Source organism: Aythya marila (genome assembly GCF_965140915.1).
Source record: "Aythya marila genome assembly, chromosome: 1".
Lineage (NCBI taxonomy): Eukaryota > Metazoa > Chordata > Aves > Anseriformes > Anatidae > Aythya > Aythya marila.
The window spans coordinates 27,478,405-27,494,265 of NC_139042.1; the positions used below are offsets into that span (position 1 = coordinate 27,478,405).

Below are 15,861 nucleotides of genomic sequence, written 5' to 3' on the forward strand. Positions count from 1 at the left end.
GAACTGTATGGAAAAATCACCCATACCTGAAGCCTACAATTCATTAAATTGATGGTTTAAAAAAAAAAAAAAAAAAAAGTGCATTTAACTTTATGGGGCATTTAACTTTATGGTATTTATAATGCATTTTTGTACAGGTTCAGTGGAGTAAAGTGTTATTAGACCTTATGGTGTTTGCTTAAGGTACTGTATTCCACCTCATATTCCCAAAAATCTAGGAGTATATCTTAAAAGTCACTTGCTGATCTGCAGCAAATTGCTTGCAAATGTCTGTCCATATCCAATATAATGTGCTATGGGTCACTGTCTCTTACATGCAAATAAAGCTAGTTTTTAGCAGACTTCCGAACAGGAACACCCTTTAGGTTGTGTCTCCACAATTATTTGAATATTCAATCCACCTAAATAGGAAGAGGAAAATCCTTTTTATTTTAGTCACTATCAATAGTGTCAGGGTTATCTTTATACCTTTAGATTTAAGACTTTGCACTGTTATGTCTCTTCCTGAAGTATAACATAGCTCCAAACCTCTACCACTTAATCTTCTAATGCACATGTGAAATTTACCAGGGAATTTGTATTTTAGGAAAGAGATAATAGTCGTTTTTTGACAGAACCGTTATTCAGGAATATAGAATAAAGAATGGCCACAAGTTAATTTCTCTTCTCCTACGTTCCTTGAATGTCGTTGAAAAGTGCATCAAAATCTGCAAACAAGCAGGAGGCAGAAGAAAAAAAACTGCTCTGGTCAGGTTTTTGCTGCTGGATGAATGGCTGTCTTAGCAATTACAGCAATTTTGTGATTCCTAGAGAAATAACTCTGATGTTATTTTAAAGTACTTTAATTCCTAGCTAAATGCTTCTTAAAAAATAGGGAGGGGATTAAAATATGTATATACATATTACTGATATTTTAATTGATAAATTCAGTTATATTGTGCTCAGTAAGCTCAGAGAGAACCCCAAAATCACTTTTTGGGGGGGAGGAAAAAGGAGTTTACAAGAGAATTAGGTGCTATTTGAGCCGAACAGCCTTGGGCTTGAGCACCCCGAGGAGGCACACAGCACCTGAAGAACCAGGCTGGGAGCTGGGTTTCTTTTGGAGGAGAGCAGCAGCAAGGAGCAGCGTGGGGACGATGCTCCGGCCGCTGCAGCCTCCCCCTTGGGCGCAGCGGGATGCACGCACCCCCTGCTGCTCCCTGCTGTTCCCAAGAGACCCCAAAACCCCCTCCCCGAGCCGTGCACGATGCAGAAGCACACAGAGGCGGCGGGGAAGGCCGCACGCCGCCTCCCCTCCGCCAGGGGCACCCCAGGCCGCCGCCGCCGCCGCCTCCCGAGCCCTGCCCGGCCCCGCAGCCCGCCCACCGCTTCCCCGGGGCCGCGGGGGCCCGCGCCGCCTTCCCCCGGCCGCCTTTATAGGGCCAGGGGCGGCGGGGGCGAGCTGCGGTGAGTGCCTCCGCTGGGAGCACGGTGCTGGAGGCCGGGGAGGGAGAAAAAGGCACGGAGCGGGCCGCGGGGGGGTCCCAATGGGCAGCGGTTGGGTGCCGGCTCGGTACCGGGGCTGCGAGGCCCGGCTCGGGCGCTGCGGCTCCTTCGGAAGGGGTCGGGCGGCGGCGGGCGCGGGGCTCGCAGCCCCCGGCGGGAGCGGGCGGTGCGCCCCGCTGCCGGAGCGCCAGACCCTTCCCCGGTACAGCGAGCGGGACACCCGGGGAAACCGGGTCACCCCGCTCGCTCCCCGCTTTGCCCGCTTCAGAGCTGGCGGTCTGGGTGCTAAGAAGTGTGTTTGTCTGTGGAGAGGTCATTCTGGTTATTAAAAAGTGCGTTGCTGTGATGGTGAGGGGTGCACGCCACAGCCTGTCACGGCCCAGACCTGGTGTAACTCTGCTGCACGTGGTGCTGGCCTGCGGTGACCTTGAGGGAGTAGAATTACGGCCTGGCTTCCTTCAAAGGAGCGGTGCTGCCTCGTGGTTTTGTCTGCTCAGTGTGTGGGGAAGTCATCTGTGCCTAATGCATCCCGGGCTGGGGGTGGAAGGCTCTGCAGGACCTGCCAAGCTTACCGACACTTCTGTGTTTCCAGGTTTGGAGTTTGGATTTGCTTTAGAAGTAACAGAGCAGTTGTTGCCTCACAATACCTACACACAGGTTTGAATCTGATAGTGTTATTACAAAGAGGACTTCCCTGGAGAGGAGGTACGTGCGTGTCTAATGACAGAGTAGTTTTGACTAAGTCTTCTGAAAGTGCCAGTGTGCTCTTAAGGATCAGGAGAGTAAACTTACCTGACTCTTAAAACTTCTATATTTCTATATGCGTCTTTGTTTTCCCTTTTGCTGAGAAGCTTTTGGTGGGTATCTGTGGGTGATTCGGCATGTGCTCGCTTTGGGGGCTGGCAAAAGCTGATAAGCACTGGCTATGATGCAAGCAGTGTGTGTGTTACTGAAGGCAGGCAATTGTTGCTTCTCTGTGAAGTCCATTCATTCAGAGGCCTTCTTGAAGATCGTTCTTTCTTCTGTTCCTTCTAAGTGAGAAGCAAAACTGCAGAGTGCTGCATGAACTCTAGTGAAGTGTATCGGATAGTGAGGGGAGACTTGGTCCAGGAGCCTCTCTTCTGATTCTGAAATAATATCAAGCTTACAGTGTTGTCAGCAGTGAAACAGTTCAAACCTGTAACCACAATTCAGAAATAGCAAGTGTTAGTGTAATTTATTAAACAGCTACTGTTGCTTTTTTAACCTACTTCATTGATTGATACAACATACCTAAACAGGTCAGGCGTGAAATTGACTGACAGTATTTGGCCTACTGTTTTCTTGAAGCTCACGAATAATAAAGCTGTTCAGAGATAAGATTTTAAGAAAGCCTGTTTGTATGCAGGCCTGTGTCTGCTTGTAAGCAAGTGCCTGTGCTTGTAATCCAGAAGTTGTTTTAAAAAAAAAAAAAAAAAGTAGTTCACACAATATTTCTTATTATTCTTCCAGTGTGACTTACTGAAAGTTATGTTTCCAGTTCATATTACTCAAAAATATGTTTTGGGAGGCAGCAGGCTTCAAAAGAAGGATTGCAGTGGGTATAAGAATGGAAAATACTGTTCCCTGATTTACTCTGCTTGAAAATAAGCTTAAGAGTCAATGAGGCACTGACTCATGTGTGAGGCTTTTTAAGACCCATGCAGCTTTTTTGACAGCACTGCCAGCCAAGTGTCTAGCTCAGCAATGTGGTTCTGAAACAGTGGGAGCTCTCTGGCTCAGTGTTCTTACTCCAAATTACTCCAAATGAGCAAGCTTGTCTTAACAGCTCACCCCATGAAATTACCTCGCTGCAAACTTGAAAACAGAATTCTTTTGAATGTTTTACTGGAAACCGTTGCCTTTGTATTTCTGCTTTCCAGCTGCCTTCCTAAGAGATGAGGTATATTTCTTATTTTACTTTATAATGCACTGTTGTGTAGGGACTTGCACTAGGAACATGACAGCCAGACACAATTCTAAGTGTTCATACTCATTTTTTTTTCTATTCGTATCTTCTCGGCGCCACATAGAAATACCTAATGTGCCTGTATCCTGTGTGATGATGAATATAATTTTCTGGGCTTGTGTTCACCATGAGGAGAACAATTCTCTATTTTGCTTTATAGGTGGGGAGCTGAGACAGAGGGGGAAGTACTCCTGCCAGCTAGCCTTGCACACCTGTTGGAGACGCTGTTTCTGTAATCAATAGAAAGGTAATATTCAACAGTGTTCCCTGGAGGTACTCTTTGATTTCATGTGAGAGATCCAGGAAGACTAGAGACTGGAAAGCTCAAATAAACCAAAGCTATGCAGTAATACTTCAGAGGGTTTGCCTAATGTGTCAGAAGTAGTCAAAACACAGGTATGCTACATCTCAGTTTAGTTCTGGGAGCAAATGTTTTCTGTTACTAGCTGCTTTGAAACGAGTTGAATGGAAGTGAAAGTATACATCTGATGTTTTTGCCTGTCAGTTATTGTTATAAATTGTGTGTGCTTTGTCCTCTTTTCCCTCAGGAGGAAAACAGATTGACATCTTCCAGGAAACGGGAGCCTTTTCACTCTAGTAACCAAGAAACAAGTGTGAGGCATGAGGATCAACTCTGCTCTTCAGGCTGCTATTGACCTCACAGCAGGAGCTGCAGGTAATGCTGGAGAACACTTAATTGCACTAAATAAGGGACAATTTTAATACATCAAAATGTTTAAAAGCAAATTCCCATTGCTTAGAGAATGGGGGAAATGTCAGCTTCTGTATCTTAAGGATATGGGGGTGAAGCAGGTGACCTCAGCCAGTGGAAGTTGTGCTGTCTCACTGATATTGCCATACTGGTGATGCCCATGGCCAAGGGATGAATGAGTTGTTAATTACCAGGGCAAACAAGTCTTCCTGAGAGTCCAAGCTTCTTCTCAGGGGGAGGGAGGAGGGTTGAAAAAGCTATGTAGAAGCACTAGCAAAGCTTCTGTCTTGAGGGCAGGCTTAGTTCTGGAGGTACTAGTTATAGTTTATCACAAAAGCTTACGTGATGTTCAGAAGAGATTAAATATTGGGATAGAACAGTTAATTTGACAAAGTTTGTACTGAAAAGGTTGCAGGAGGGGTTTATCTAATGTCCTGTTGTAACAGGTTTAAACAAATTGATTTATTTTCTTTTCTTGCCCTTAAAATAGCTGTTACAGTCAGTCCTTTTATGACAGTGCTAATGGTGTTAAGTGCATTCAAGGCTAGTTATCGGAGGTCATTTGTCAGAGTGGAGTTAACCTTGCTGCAGTGAGAAAGCAAAGGGAGACAGGCCATACAAACCCCATGTGACACCTTCATAAAGCATTTGGTCTTCCAACATATTTTGCCCAACGAATACTTGCTTTATTAGCCGTGGCACGATGCCATTGACTAGACAACACCCTGCATCCCTGCGAGGAAAGAAGTGCTTCTGCTGTTATTCCTTCATTCCCTCAAGAAAATCTTTCTGTTAATCTGTTCATTCACATTTTTAGGGGGTTGAGGGAAGGTCTTTTTAAGAAAGTAGCTAACCTGCTCTGTTTTGCAAAGTAACAACTTAATGCGTGAGCAGTTCTTGACAGTTTTGCTGGTGTTCCTTGGTTATTAAATGGGAGATATGATTGCTTTCCCTCTCAGTACATCAGTTTAGGAATGCTGTTTTTAACATCCAGGGCAGTGGAGAAGTCTGACTTTGAGCTGAAGCCTTAGTGTCCTTCCTTGGTTACTGCAAGAGCTGAAAACTAGCTTAGAAATCCATTGCTTGGTGATACACTTCCATGTTGATGTAAACTGCATGCAGGTTTGCCTGTTTTCTTTTTGGCAGTAGAGATTAGAGAATCTCAAAACTTACTGTGCCACTTCTTCTGATACAGTTCCCCTTATTTCAGATAGGGTGGAGGAATTCAGACCTTTTTCAGCATGACTTCATTGTTCCCAAATCAGTGTTCTTGTTCTTTGGTTTTCTTTGCTACTTCTGTTGTAATCAATACTTTTACTGTTCCCTTAGTATTTATTTTCCATGTTCTTTCCACATGCTTGTTCAGTATTGGTTATGTTCATTGGTAGTGCCTGGTGCTGTGTTATTCTTGTGTCTCTGTGCCCTTTAGGAAGTGTAAACCACTACGCAAACAGCTTGTTCCTCAGCACATGCATAACCTGGTTTTACCTTCCTCTCCAGATACAGTCTCAATGAGCTGATAAGTGATGTCATACTGGGGCAAGTAAATTCTGAGCAAGAATAAATAAGTCATCTACCTGCCTGTGGGTCATAGTCCTTTGCCTAGGATCTTAGCAACCTCTGATCACTTCTTTTAAACAGGACTCTCTCCCACCACGCTACTGTTACTGTTAGGAGTACATTTGTCCAAACTTTCAAGCAGGGTTGTTTTTGGCTGGTTTAATTTTACAGACTCTACTTCTGGCTGGAAGAATTTTTTCTCTTAATGTTTGAGATATTAACCAGATATTTGAGATATTAATCTTTACCTTGAGGCTTACAAAGTTCGTTGTACTTTACTAAGCTTCTCATGCCCCCTCTAGAGATGCTGTAAGAAGAGCACTTTCTCTTTTTAGAACAGCTCAACTCCCAATTTTCTTGAGCTTCGGATGCTCAAGGCCATTACTGCTAGTCCTGCACTTCTTCCAACAGCCATTATTTTACTATACGAGATATTTTAGGTCTGCCTTTACACAGGAACCTAACACTTGTTCTGAAGGTTTCTATCTCCCTGACTTCCCTGGAGGTAGTGTTTGCTGTCTTTCCAGAGCTCTGCTCTGCTTTTCATCTGAGGCTGAAGTGACCATTGCTGTCCTGAGCCAGCTACTCTCCTGGTTATCCCTCCCAGACCAAGTAGCTCTTCATGCCTTCTTCTATCACTTGCTCTTCAACTTTATGATTTATCTGGTTGAGTATCAAGTTTCATGGGAGCTGGGTTCCTGAATTCTTCTTAAAGACCTGAAGTATCTCTTTGCAGAGTAACAACAAATGGGTTTGCTAAAAGTAAAATCAAATAAGAATCACTGTGGTTAAACAAGCATTTGCTTAACTCTTAATCTTAGAAGAAAGTTAACTAATCTTAATTGGACACATACGTTTGTTCTTAATTCTTTTTTTTACAGTATCTGGATTTACAGATGGTTATTTCAGATACATAAATGAAAAAACAGCATCTTGTTATCTTGCCCTCTTTAAGGCATTTGCATGCCTACAGTGTTTTAAAGATCAGTTCCTGTATTAGGATGGTTCTTCTCTTTTTAAAAACAAAACCAGATAATGCTCACCTGTCATATGCTTCTTGTTAGGTATCAGTTCCTGACAGATTGCTGTCAGTGTACGCTGATATTTCATACCAAAACAGCGTATCTAACTTTTTCTGCAGGCAACTGAATTGAGTTCAATCTCATGGAAGAGTGTTATGCTGTGGGCTAAGAGGTTATTGACAATACCAATAGAAGTATCTCACAGGTTTTTAGGGTATTGACCTTGCAATTCAGTTTGGAAAAGATAACGGGTTAGGAAACTTTGCCCTCTTGCCCTTTTAAACTTCTCCTATGCTATTCCGGTATCTGGGAATAAATGTAAATAAGAGTCATTCAGACTATTGAAATGAAGGATTTGTATTTGTGGTTATCAATTTTTAAAGTGTTATCAGTTTTAGCACTCTCTGAGCAGTGTTCCTCTCGTCCTGGAGGTGTCTCACCTGATTACAAATCATTATTTGGTTGTAGAATTGGGGGGTGTCCGAACCACTGCATTAAGGAACAAGTGAAAACGCTGCTTAACTCATCGCAAATGACTTCATTGCCGAGGAATACCTCTAATTCAGTACTTGTCTAAGTGAACTGACTAATTTAGATGCTCACCCTTATTAAGGTGAAAAAATGCTTAATGAGAATCACCTTGCACAGGTGGAACAGCATGTGTGGTGACTGGCCAGCCCTTCGACACAGCGAAGGTGAAGATGCAGACGTTCCCTGACATGTACAAAGGAATTGTCGACTGCTTTGTGAAAACCTACAAACAAGTGGGGTTTCGAGGCTTCTACAAGGGGACCTCGCCAGCACTGGTAGCCAACATCGCAGAGAACTCCGTCCTGTTCATGTGCTACGGGTTTTGCCAGCAAATTGTGAGAAAAATTGTTGGAGTAGACAGGAAAACAAAGCTCAGGTTAGTAAATTAAACCTCTTTTGTGTTCAAAAGGAATAGGGGTTGGGGGGGAAATCATGCAACTGCTACTAGTAAAGATTCCCCAGGTGCAGTTGGTGTTCCAGGCCCCTCTCCATCGATATGCAGCACAGGATGTTTTGGAGTGTAGATCCTTGTGCTAGGATGTGGCCAGCTACTTGTCACTGCAGTTGGCTGGTTTCAATGGTCACAACTCCATTGAAATGTTGAAGACCTGCAAGGCTTTACCAAAGGGACTGAGTTGCCTAGGTTGCCCTGCTTTTGCAGGGTGGGGAGTGGTTCCTCTTACAGTGAGGTGTACTAAGAGGAAAGGAGGCTGCTTCTTGTACTGTTTGTTTTCTTTGAGTTTCAAAGGCTCAAACATAATGGTCTCTAGACCAGAGGATCCCTTCAGCACAGCGTGTTGTCTACAGCACTGGCAATAAGTGGTTACCTAAAGGACAAGATGCAAGGAAGTATTAAATACTGAGTCCTCTGCCAGCTCGAGCTCATGTTCTTAGATCAGAGGATTTCTTGATCTTGGTGTGATTTTTTTTTTTTTTTTTTTTTTTTTAATCAGTGGCTTTGGATCTCTTGAAGCACTTGTCCACTCTCTTCTTCAGTTCTTGTAAGGTCGTGCAGTTTGGCAGGGAGTTCTGTGGGTGACAACTATTATTTCTGTAACTGGACGAGACAGGGAACAGCTGGTCCTTAGCCGCTGTCTCTGTGACACCTGGGATCTTGTAGATCTCTGTTCTGTGCCTCTCCTCCCCACCCAAGACTTGGAGAGCCCACAGACTTGGAGAGCTCCTAAGATCTTCTCTTGAGACTCACTGATGGAGAGATTGCATGTTTAGGGTGGAAGTAGTGCAAAAAATCTTCAAGTAATATATTTCAGTGTACTATTCCACATCCTTAGAGTAAGTACACACTGAGTTTTATTTGAACAAATGGTGTGACTGCAGCACTGAGCAGAGCTGTATTAGGATAAAACACTAAAGGATTTAAGTTTATCTGAAAGATGCTTCCCTTGATGCTGCTGTCTTCATCCGGACTGTTTTGGGGGCACCTAATGAGGCACATCTGTAAGAGAATTGAGTTGACATGGTTTGCAGTTGTGCCCTGAGTATGGGTGGTCTGTCCAAGATATCACCACCCATTCTCATTTTGGAAGAGTGAAGAAACACCTGTAGCATGCTGTAGAGAAGGGAAGGAATTGAGGTGGCTGTCCTCAGCTGTGACAAGAACTATCACTGCCCTTATTGCCTCTGCTGTTTTACAAACTACTGTGCTGTATGACCCTGAAGCAGAAGGGTGTGAAGTCGCACACTGAGGTGAACCTGAGCATTTTCCTTACCATTACCTAAGCAATTGCTACATTAATTAGTTCTTGCTTTTGGTTAAATTTTCATTAACGTGTTCTAATAAGTGTGGCTTGGGAATAGGTTTTCCTCCTTGTGTTTAGGGTCAGCATGTGAAGCCTTACAAAACAGTTGCAAAACAACAGTTTTTCCAGTTGAAGGAATAAATGGCACTGGTGCGTGAGTCCAAAAGAAAACAAATAGGAAGAAAAGTGCTAAATTCCACTCCTTTTAATGTCCATTTAATCCAATCAAACTGATTTAACTCCATGCCAAAGTCTAAACTGAGACCACCCAAAGGACAGAAGTGCTAAATTCCTCTTCTTTTAATGCCCATTTAGCCCAACCAAACTGATCTCATCCCATGCCAAAGTCTAAACTGAGCGAACTATTATCCTTGTTCACCTCAAATTGACTTCTTCAGTACGTGACTGGCCATCTTAAGCAGATACTTTCTTTGAAAAACAAGATAAATGCCTCTTACAGATGAAGCAGCAGTGCTAAGAGTGGATGATTTTTGCTCCCGTGCTGTGTGGTCAAAACTTTCCTACCTGGAAAAGTACTGAATTACCCACTTGAGTGAAGAGGGAACAGGCTTAAGGCTCATCACTTGTGCAATGAGGCTTGATACATTAAAGACCAAAGCCTAAGCAGCAGGCCTAGTTAAACTGTTGGATGTAGAATTAAATATCAAGACAAGCAAAAGTAGAAAAGACCTGAATTATGGTGAAGTCTAGTTTTAGGTCTTTACCTCTGTTAGAGCTCTGAAGTCTGATAGCCTCTGATTTTTTCTTTCCTTGAAGGAGAAAAGATTCTGTGCACCCCTCAGCACAAAGCTGAAAGGCACCTTTCCCATATTTTCTTACCCTAATTCCTCAGTGTGTAACTTTTATTACCTTGCTCATCACTTAATGACTGCAGGGCTCATCCACATACTGTATTTTTAACTCTGCCTCGCTCTGTTGTGAGCTCTAGAGCACCTCAGATCCCTGTTACACCCAGCTGTGTGTGCTGCAGGAGGATTGGGTAATCAGTGTTGCTGTTTCCTATTTACTCAGTTGCTGCTCTGCAGACAGTTATTGATTTCCTCCAGTCTGACAGTTCTTTCACTGCAACATCTGAATGACACGGGGCTTGTTTCACGTCACCGCTTCAGTTTCATGATGCTGCTGTGAGGTGAAACGTTGTAGGATTAATCTCTGCTGTAGGTGTGTTTGCAAGATGTGTAAGGTCACCACGAGAAGTCCCCGTTTGTAATGCTGTGGGTTAACACAGATCACGCCGCTGTCTTGTTCAGTGGTGTCATCTGTGTCTGCACTATCTCCAGCTCCAGATGTGTGTGAGTTGGACATGAAGATGGGGTGAGCTTTGTCCCTCATCTCCCTTGTCCAAGGAGCTGCCCTTCCTCTTGAGAGCCTTTCCCCTAGGACTGTCTTTGGTTTGATAATGCTTGTGGTACAGGTTCAAGAAGCTGATTGCTGGTGCGGTGGCCCTGCTGTGCTGAAGGCCGGTGCCCAAATACCCTGTGCAGTTTCTCTCTTGCAGTGACCTGCAGAACGCCGCCGCAGGCTCCTTCGCTTCCGCCTTTGCCACCCTGGTCCTCTGCCCCACAGAGCTGGTGAAGTGCCGGCTGCAGGCCATGCATGAAATGCAGCTGTCAGGGAAGATAGTGCAGGGCCACAAGTAAGTATAGTCCCTGTCCTGTACCTCTGAATCCCTGCTCTGTGTATTTATTAATTCTGTGCTGGTTCAGCGGTGCCATGTTTGTTGTTAGCCAGAGAAGAGCTGTGACGGGAAGGATCGTAGCACATGCACTAGTAAAAGTGGATGCTGGTGACAGACTCCAGGCAGGATCTTGCTCAGAGTTTTGCTTGAGCCCTGCTGTCTACACACTGGTCTAACTCTGAATTGTAGCCACGGTAGCTCGTTGTTTTGTAATCTTTGCTATTCAGCATCACTAACTGGATCGATCTCTCTACCAGCACAGTTTGGTCAGTAGTGAAGAGCGTTATCCAGAAGGATGGTCCCCTTGGATTTTACCGTGGCTGGTCCAGCACGTTGCTGCGGGAAGTCCCGGGCTATTTCTTCTTCTTCGGGGGTTACGAACTGAGCCGCACGTTCTTTGCCTCTGGGAGGTCAAAAGATGAATTAGGTACGGTGCCCGTCCTGCAGGCAGGTTCTGTCGGGCTGTCATGGGGCTTGTAAGGGGGGGGACACATTCCCTCGAGGGTATGCTGATGATGCACAGCAGACATGAAACACCTTTTAAACAAAGGGAACTGGGCATAGGGAATACAAAGATCTGCACTTTGTTTATATGCAGTAATTAATTACTGAAGTCATCCCTTTCTAATGGAGCAGGATATATTGTAAATGGAAAATGCAGTGAGCTAGCAGCAGCATTACAGAACTCATTAAATATCTGACACTGCAGCGTAACACCTCTGAACTACTTCTTTCAGCAGCTCTTCGGAGCGATATTCGAGTCTTCAGCTGTATCACCTTGAAGGGTGTACAAATGCATGCTGACCGTTAGATGTCATTGCAATGATGAGAGAACACTGAGGCTGAAAATTAGACCTTAAAAAAGGAGGAGATGCCAGGATAAAGATCGTTTGTCTCCTTCTGAAAGACTGAACAAAGCTACTTTGTCTTGCTGGCATCTAGTATGTCAGCTGCATGTATTCCAAGCTCTTGTTTTTGCAAAACATCTATAAAAATCTGAACTGAAACACAAAATGAAAAACACATTATGAAAAATGACTGACCACAGAAATTCCACTGTAACAAAAAAATCATCTCTGCAGAGGTGATCAGCATCACTGTAACATCACTAAACTGTTTCATAACTAGCACTGGAAAGTGGTTATAAGTGTGAAAGGAGTAGAGTTAATTTAGTTAACGCAGTCACGATATAGCTCCGAGTTGTGTGTTCTTAGCATGGCCAATAAACTAAAAGGCACTCCTTATAACCTTTGAGCCTTTGGCTAGACCTGCGACTTAGCAGTGGCTTAAAATTAACTTAAAGTTTGTGGGGAAGCAGGAATTGCTCTTTTGCCATAAGCAGGGCCCTCTGCCTTCTCCTTGACTTCAGAAATAACGTGATATTTCTGTTGGTGAATGTTTTGTGGTGTGTCTAAAATCTTGTTTCTTAACCTTAGGTCCCATTCCCTTGCTGCTAAGTGGAGGTTTTGGAGGCAGCTGTCTGTGGATCGCTGTGTATCCCGTGGACTGTGTTAAATCTAGAATTCAGGTTCTTTCCATGGCTGGAAAGCAGACGGGCTTTATGGGAACGTTTGTAACTGTTGTGAGAACTGAAGGTGAGCATGAAGCATAGCAAGTAAATCTGGGCTCCAGTTCCAAACCTATTTCCTCTGGTTCCAAGAACTGCTTAAGAAATCTTGTCTGTTGATGGTGTGTTAGAGACTGACAAACAGTTTCTAATAGAAATACTGATAATGATGTAGTTTGGAGGTCTTGGAATCCAGAAATTGAGACATTCAGCATTGTGCCATGTCTTTTGGTTCAGGAGACAAAAAATACAGCTAACAAAAGCTCAGTAAGCATTAAAAGCAGATGAATGAATTCCCTGTAATCAAACCTATAAATGAAAATTGAAGGAACCAGTAAAGTTTGGTAGAGAATTTTTCCTTATCTCTAGAAGCTGGTATATGGCTGACAGCAGCTTGGTAAATGAGTCTTAGACTGGCAACTTGGAGCTTCTACCTAAGCATCTCCCCTGGAAAAGGCCTGTACCAGGCTCTGCAGGAGGTGGTGTAAGAATGCAGCTAGCAGCAGACAGCTCCTGGCCCTGCTATGGGGGAAGCTACTCATCAGAGCAGGAGTCTGGCTTGGGACACAGCTCCAAAGTGGTTGTGCCCTTCTTTCTGCCAGCTGCTGTGAGCTGTATCCTCCAGTGAGCAATCCTTCTGAAGACCCTGTCACGCCTAAGCTAACTTCAGGTGTTTACATTAGAAGCTTAAAAGACTAAACTCAGGTTGCAACTCGAGATACTCCTGTAGCTACACCCAGTAGCACTCCAGTGAGCTGCTCCAGCAGAGGGTTCAGCTGTGTGCGTGCACCTGCCCCTCTCGGCAGCAGCACTGCCTCATCAATATCCTTCAAAGATGAAAGAAGAGCGTTTGGTGCTGATGGGCGTTTTAATAAATGGCTAACCAGGTCTGATTTAATTTCCAGGTGTGCTTGCCTTGTATTCTGGACTGAAACCAACTATGATCCGTGCATTCCTGGCCAACGGGGCGCTGTTCCTGGCCTACGAGTACAGCCGGAAACTTATGATGAAACAAGTGGATTCGTACTGACGCCTTCTAGCAAACGGAGAACAACCTTTTAAATGATCAAAAAACCTCTAGATCACATCGCGGTCTGAGCAGTGCCAGATCAGTGACCTAATTTTAAGAACTCATTTCCAGTTTAGGATTTGTAATCTTCTAAATTGAAGTGATTTTTATAGAGATGTGTACATGCTGTTTGAGTTGGACCAGCAGGGTCATCTCCAGCTTGCGGATCCTGCACTGGGTATGTTGCATGTCAGAAACGTCTTTTCCTGCCTGTAACGGTGCTAAAAAGACACCTTGACATGTTGGTTTTAATGGTACATGCGGGGGTGTGAGTGAGTTGTTTCAGCTCCTTTTCTAGCTCCCTTTTGCCCTGTGCCTGTCCAGGATCAGTGCAGTTGGTGTCTGACTGCACGCTCTGGGCCTAAAGAGTAGGAAGTGTTCACCCACTTGACCTAGAGCTGAGATACGCCCATATTTGAGATAAAAAAAATGAAATAACTGGTTTTAAGGAGTTCATTTGTAACAATTGTTCTCTAAATCCTTCCAAGAAGTGCTAGAGTATATTAAACACTTAAGAGGAACTGCTGGAAATAGCTGCTGCTTCCAGGTACAAAGCTGTAACTTGCAGGCTCCTGGTCAGGTCACCTTTGTGGGGCTGAAGAGGAGCAGAAGTTCTTGAAGACAACTGACACCAAGGTTTCTGCAGTGTAGAACCGACTAACTGGAGCCCTGCCACATGTGCCACATGCTGTGTCTCCTCAGCTGAGTGGAAACTGCTCATGTGAACGGACTGTTCGTATTACTGCCAGGCCTGGAGGGCGTGCCTGCTTCTTTTTTGTGTTACTTAATTCAACATGCAGCGTAAGGCCAGTTAGCATAAGCCAAAAATGATATTGTAACGCCTATTTTTCTAGCTGCCCCCTCCATTCTTGAAGTATGATTTTCATGTAAGTGCGCTCTACCTTGCAAGCAGCAGCCTAGTGCCAGTCCTGGGAGAAGAAAAAGCAAGTCTCAGAGCAACAACGTTCATAACTGAGACCTGGCATTGTACAGAGGGATGTCTGTGTGGTGTAGCATAGCTGCCCTGGGGGAGGGCACAGACAAGCTGCCCTTGGGGTTTGCAGAGCTCTTTAACCCACCAACATCAGAGCTGCACCAAAATGAGCAACTTATTTCTGGGCAAGTTACAGTTGCTGTGATAAATCAGAGCTGAAACAGCTGGGGTTTGTATGTTACAGCTTGTTTCATAGCCCCAGGCAGAGAGAAAAACTTCAGATAGATGAAGATGTCTCAGTATCTACTGCCTCTTGGAGGAAAGCCAGCATAATCTTAAACTGGCTACTCCACTTCATGGCTATTGCCTGTTTGGAGGGGAGAAAAAGGTGCTTGGTGCAGTTCCCCAACCCCTTCTGGAGCCTTCATGTGCAGCACAGACTGCTCATACACATGTGAAAGAGGCAGTTAAAAGAGTGCACCATGGAAGAGGCTTCAGTGCCTGTTGTAATGATTTACCGTGACTGCCTAGCACTCTAAGGACAGTAGCACTGTGAATAACCCATTCTTTAAAAAGGAGTTTATGCCAAATGTTTGAATAATTCAGGTAGCAGAGTAGGACTTCCGAAGTCCTCAGCCTTCTCCTTCCCAAAGTTGTCTACCCAAGAGTTACACTGCATTTCTGTGTGGTTACAATAGGCATGAGAGGTTAAGGACAGAGTTCATAGCATTGGGATACTGAAATCTATTTCATAGATTTGTCTTTGGTCTTTGCTTTCATTTTTTAAAGCTCAGTTGCAGTTTTTAATACTGAAGTTAAGGCTTCAAGAGAAGCAGGATTTTTTTAAACCCACCTACAGCAAGAGGCTGGTGGCAGAAGCAGGCATGTGTTTTGAGAGTTTACCTTTCAGAGTCAAACTAAGTCATTTTTATAGCTACAGTCACCTGAGCTGTACACACACACCAATTGTTCACCTAAGGACTTTGCAATGTTGGTACAGAAATTTGTTGGAATAAAGTTTGATTCAGCTGACTGCCTGTTTGTGCAATACCACCAAGCTTAGCTAACTGCATACAGGGCAACGGGTGAAATGGGTGTCACCACCCCTCTGAAGGAAAACGGGAGCTCAGGAACCCTTACTGATTCCAAAAATCCCTCACACTTGAAGTGAAAACCACAAGTTGCTGTGAAGCAGCTGTAGATTTCACATACTCTACTATAAAGAAAAGAAAAGCCCTAGTTCAGCCCTTGCTCTGTTGCTTTGTTAGTATGAAAGCCAGTTCTAATATTAGGGTTTACCTCAAGACCCTAGCTTGTTGATTAATGTGCTGTAAGAGTAAGGTTCCAGCCAGAGGAACGCTGAGAAGAGACTTGGGTGACCTCAGCTCCAGGGGTGAAGGCTGAGTGGCCACGACCCTGCAGCCAGAGGTTACTGCTGCAGGAAGATCACCAACTGTAGAAAGGGGGGTGTTGGGTTTCTGACATGAGATGCAACAGCTCTTGACAGCTATTTTGCTTATTTCTTCCCCCAGCTG

At 44.3% G+C, this 15,861-nt stretch overlaps 1 protein-coding gene across 2 annotated transcripts; it reads left to right on the forward strand.

Moving 5' to 3' along the window:
- Window positions 1–1,326: 1,326 nt before the first annotated feature.
- SLC25A15 (solute carrier family 25 member 15) lies at window positions 1,327–15,349 on the forward strand. Of its 2 annotated transcripts, none has more exons than XM_082751895.1 (9): window positions 1,327–1,446; window positions 2,078–2,190; window positions 3,633–3,719; window positions 4,021–4,148; window positions 7,415–7,673; window positions 10,577–10,714; window positions 11,014–11,183; window positions 12,193–12,351; window positions 13,229–15,349. In XM_082751895.1, the coding sequence occupies exons 4-9, from the start codon at window positions 4,094–4,096 to the stop codon at window positions 13,351–13,353; spliced, it is 906 nt and encodes a 301-aa protein (XP_082608021.1). In that variant the 5' UTR covers window positions 1,327–1,446; window positions 2,078–2,190; window positions 3,633–3,719; window positions 4,021–4,093; the 3' UTR covers window positions 13,354–15,349. The 2 variants fall into 2 exon arrangements, with proteins under 2 accessions (XP_082608021.1, XP_082608022.1); XM_082751896.1 differs by having other exon boundaries at window positions 1,372–1,498.
- The last annotated feature ends 512 nt before the right edge of the window (window positions 15,350–15,861 follow it).

What these genes read in the sequence shown, in the direction of transcription:
- SLC25A15 (XM_082751895.1), top strand. Translation starts at nt 4,094, where the DNA reads ATGAGGATCAACTCTGCTCTTCAGGCTGCTATTGACCTCACAGCAGGA. An exon ending in AAGATAGTGCAGGGCCACAA is followed by an intron (nt 10,715 to 11,013) that starts GTAAGTATAGTC and finishes TCTCTCTACCAG; the next exon opens with CACAGTTTGGTCAGTAGTGA. An exon ending in AACTGTTGTGAGAACTGAAG is followed by an intron (nt 12,352 to 13,228) that starts GTGAGCATGAAG and finishes TTTAATTTCCAG; the next exon opens with GTGTGCTTGCCTTGTATTCT.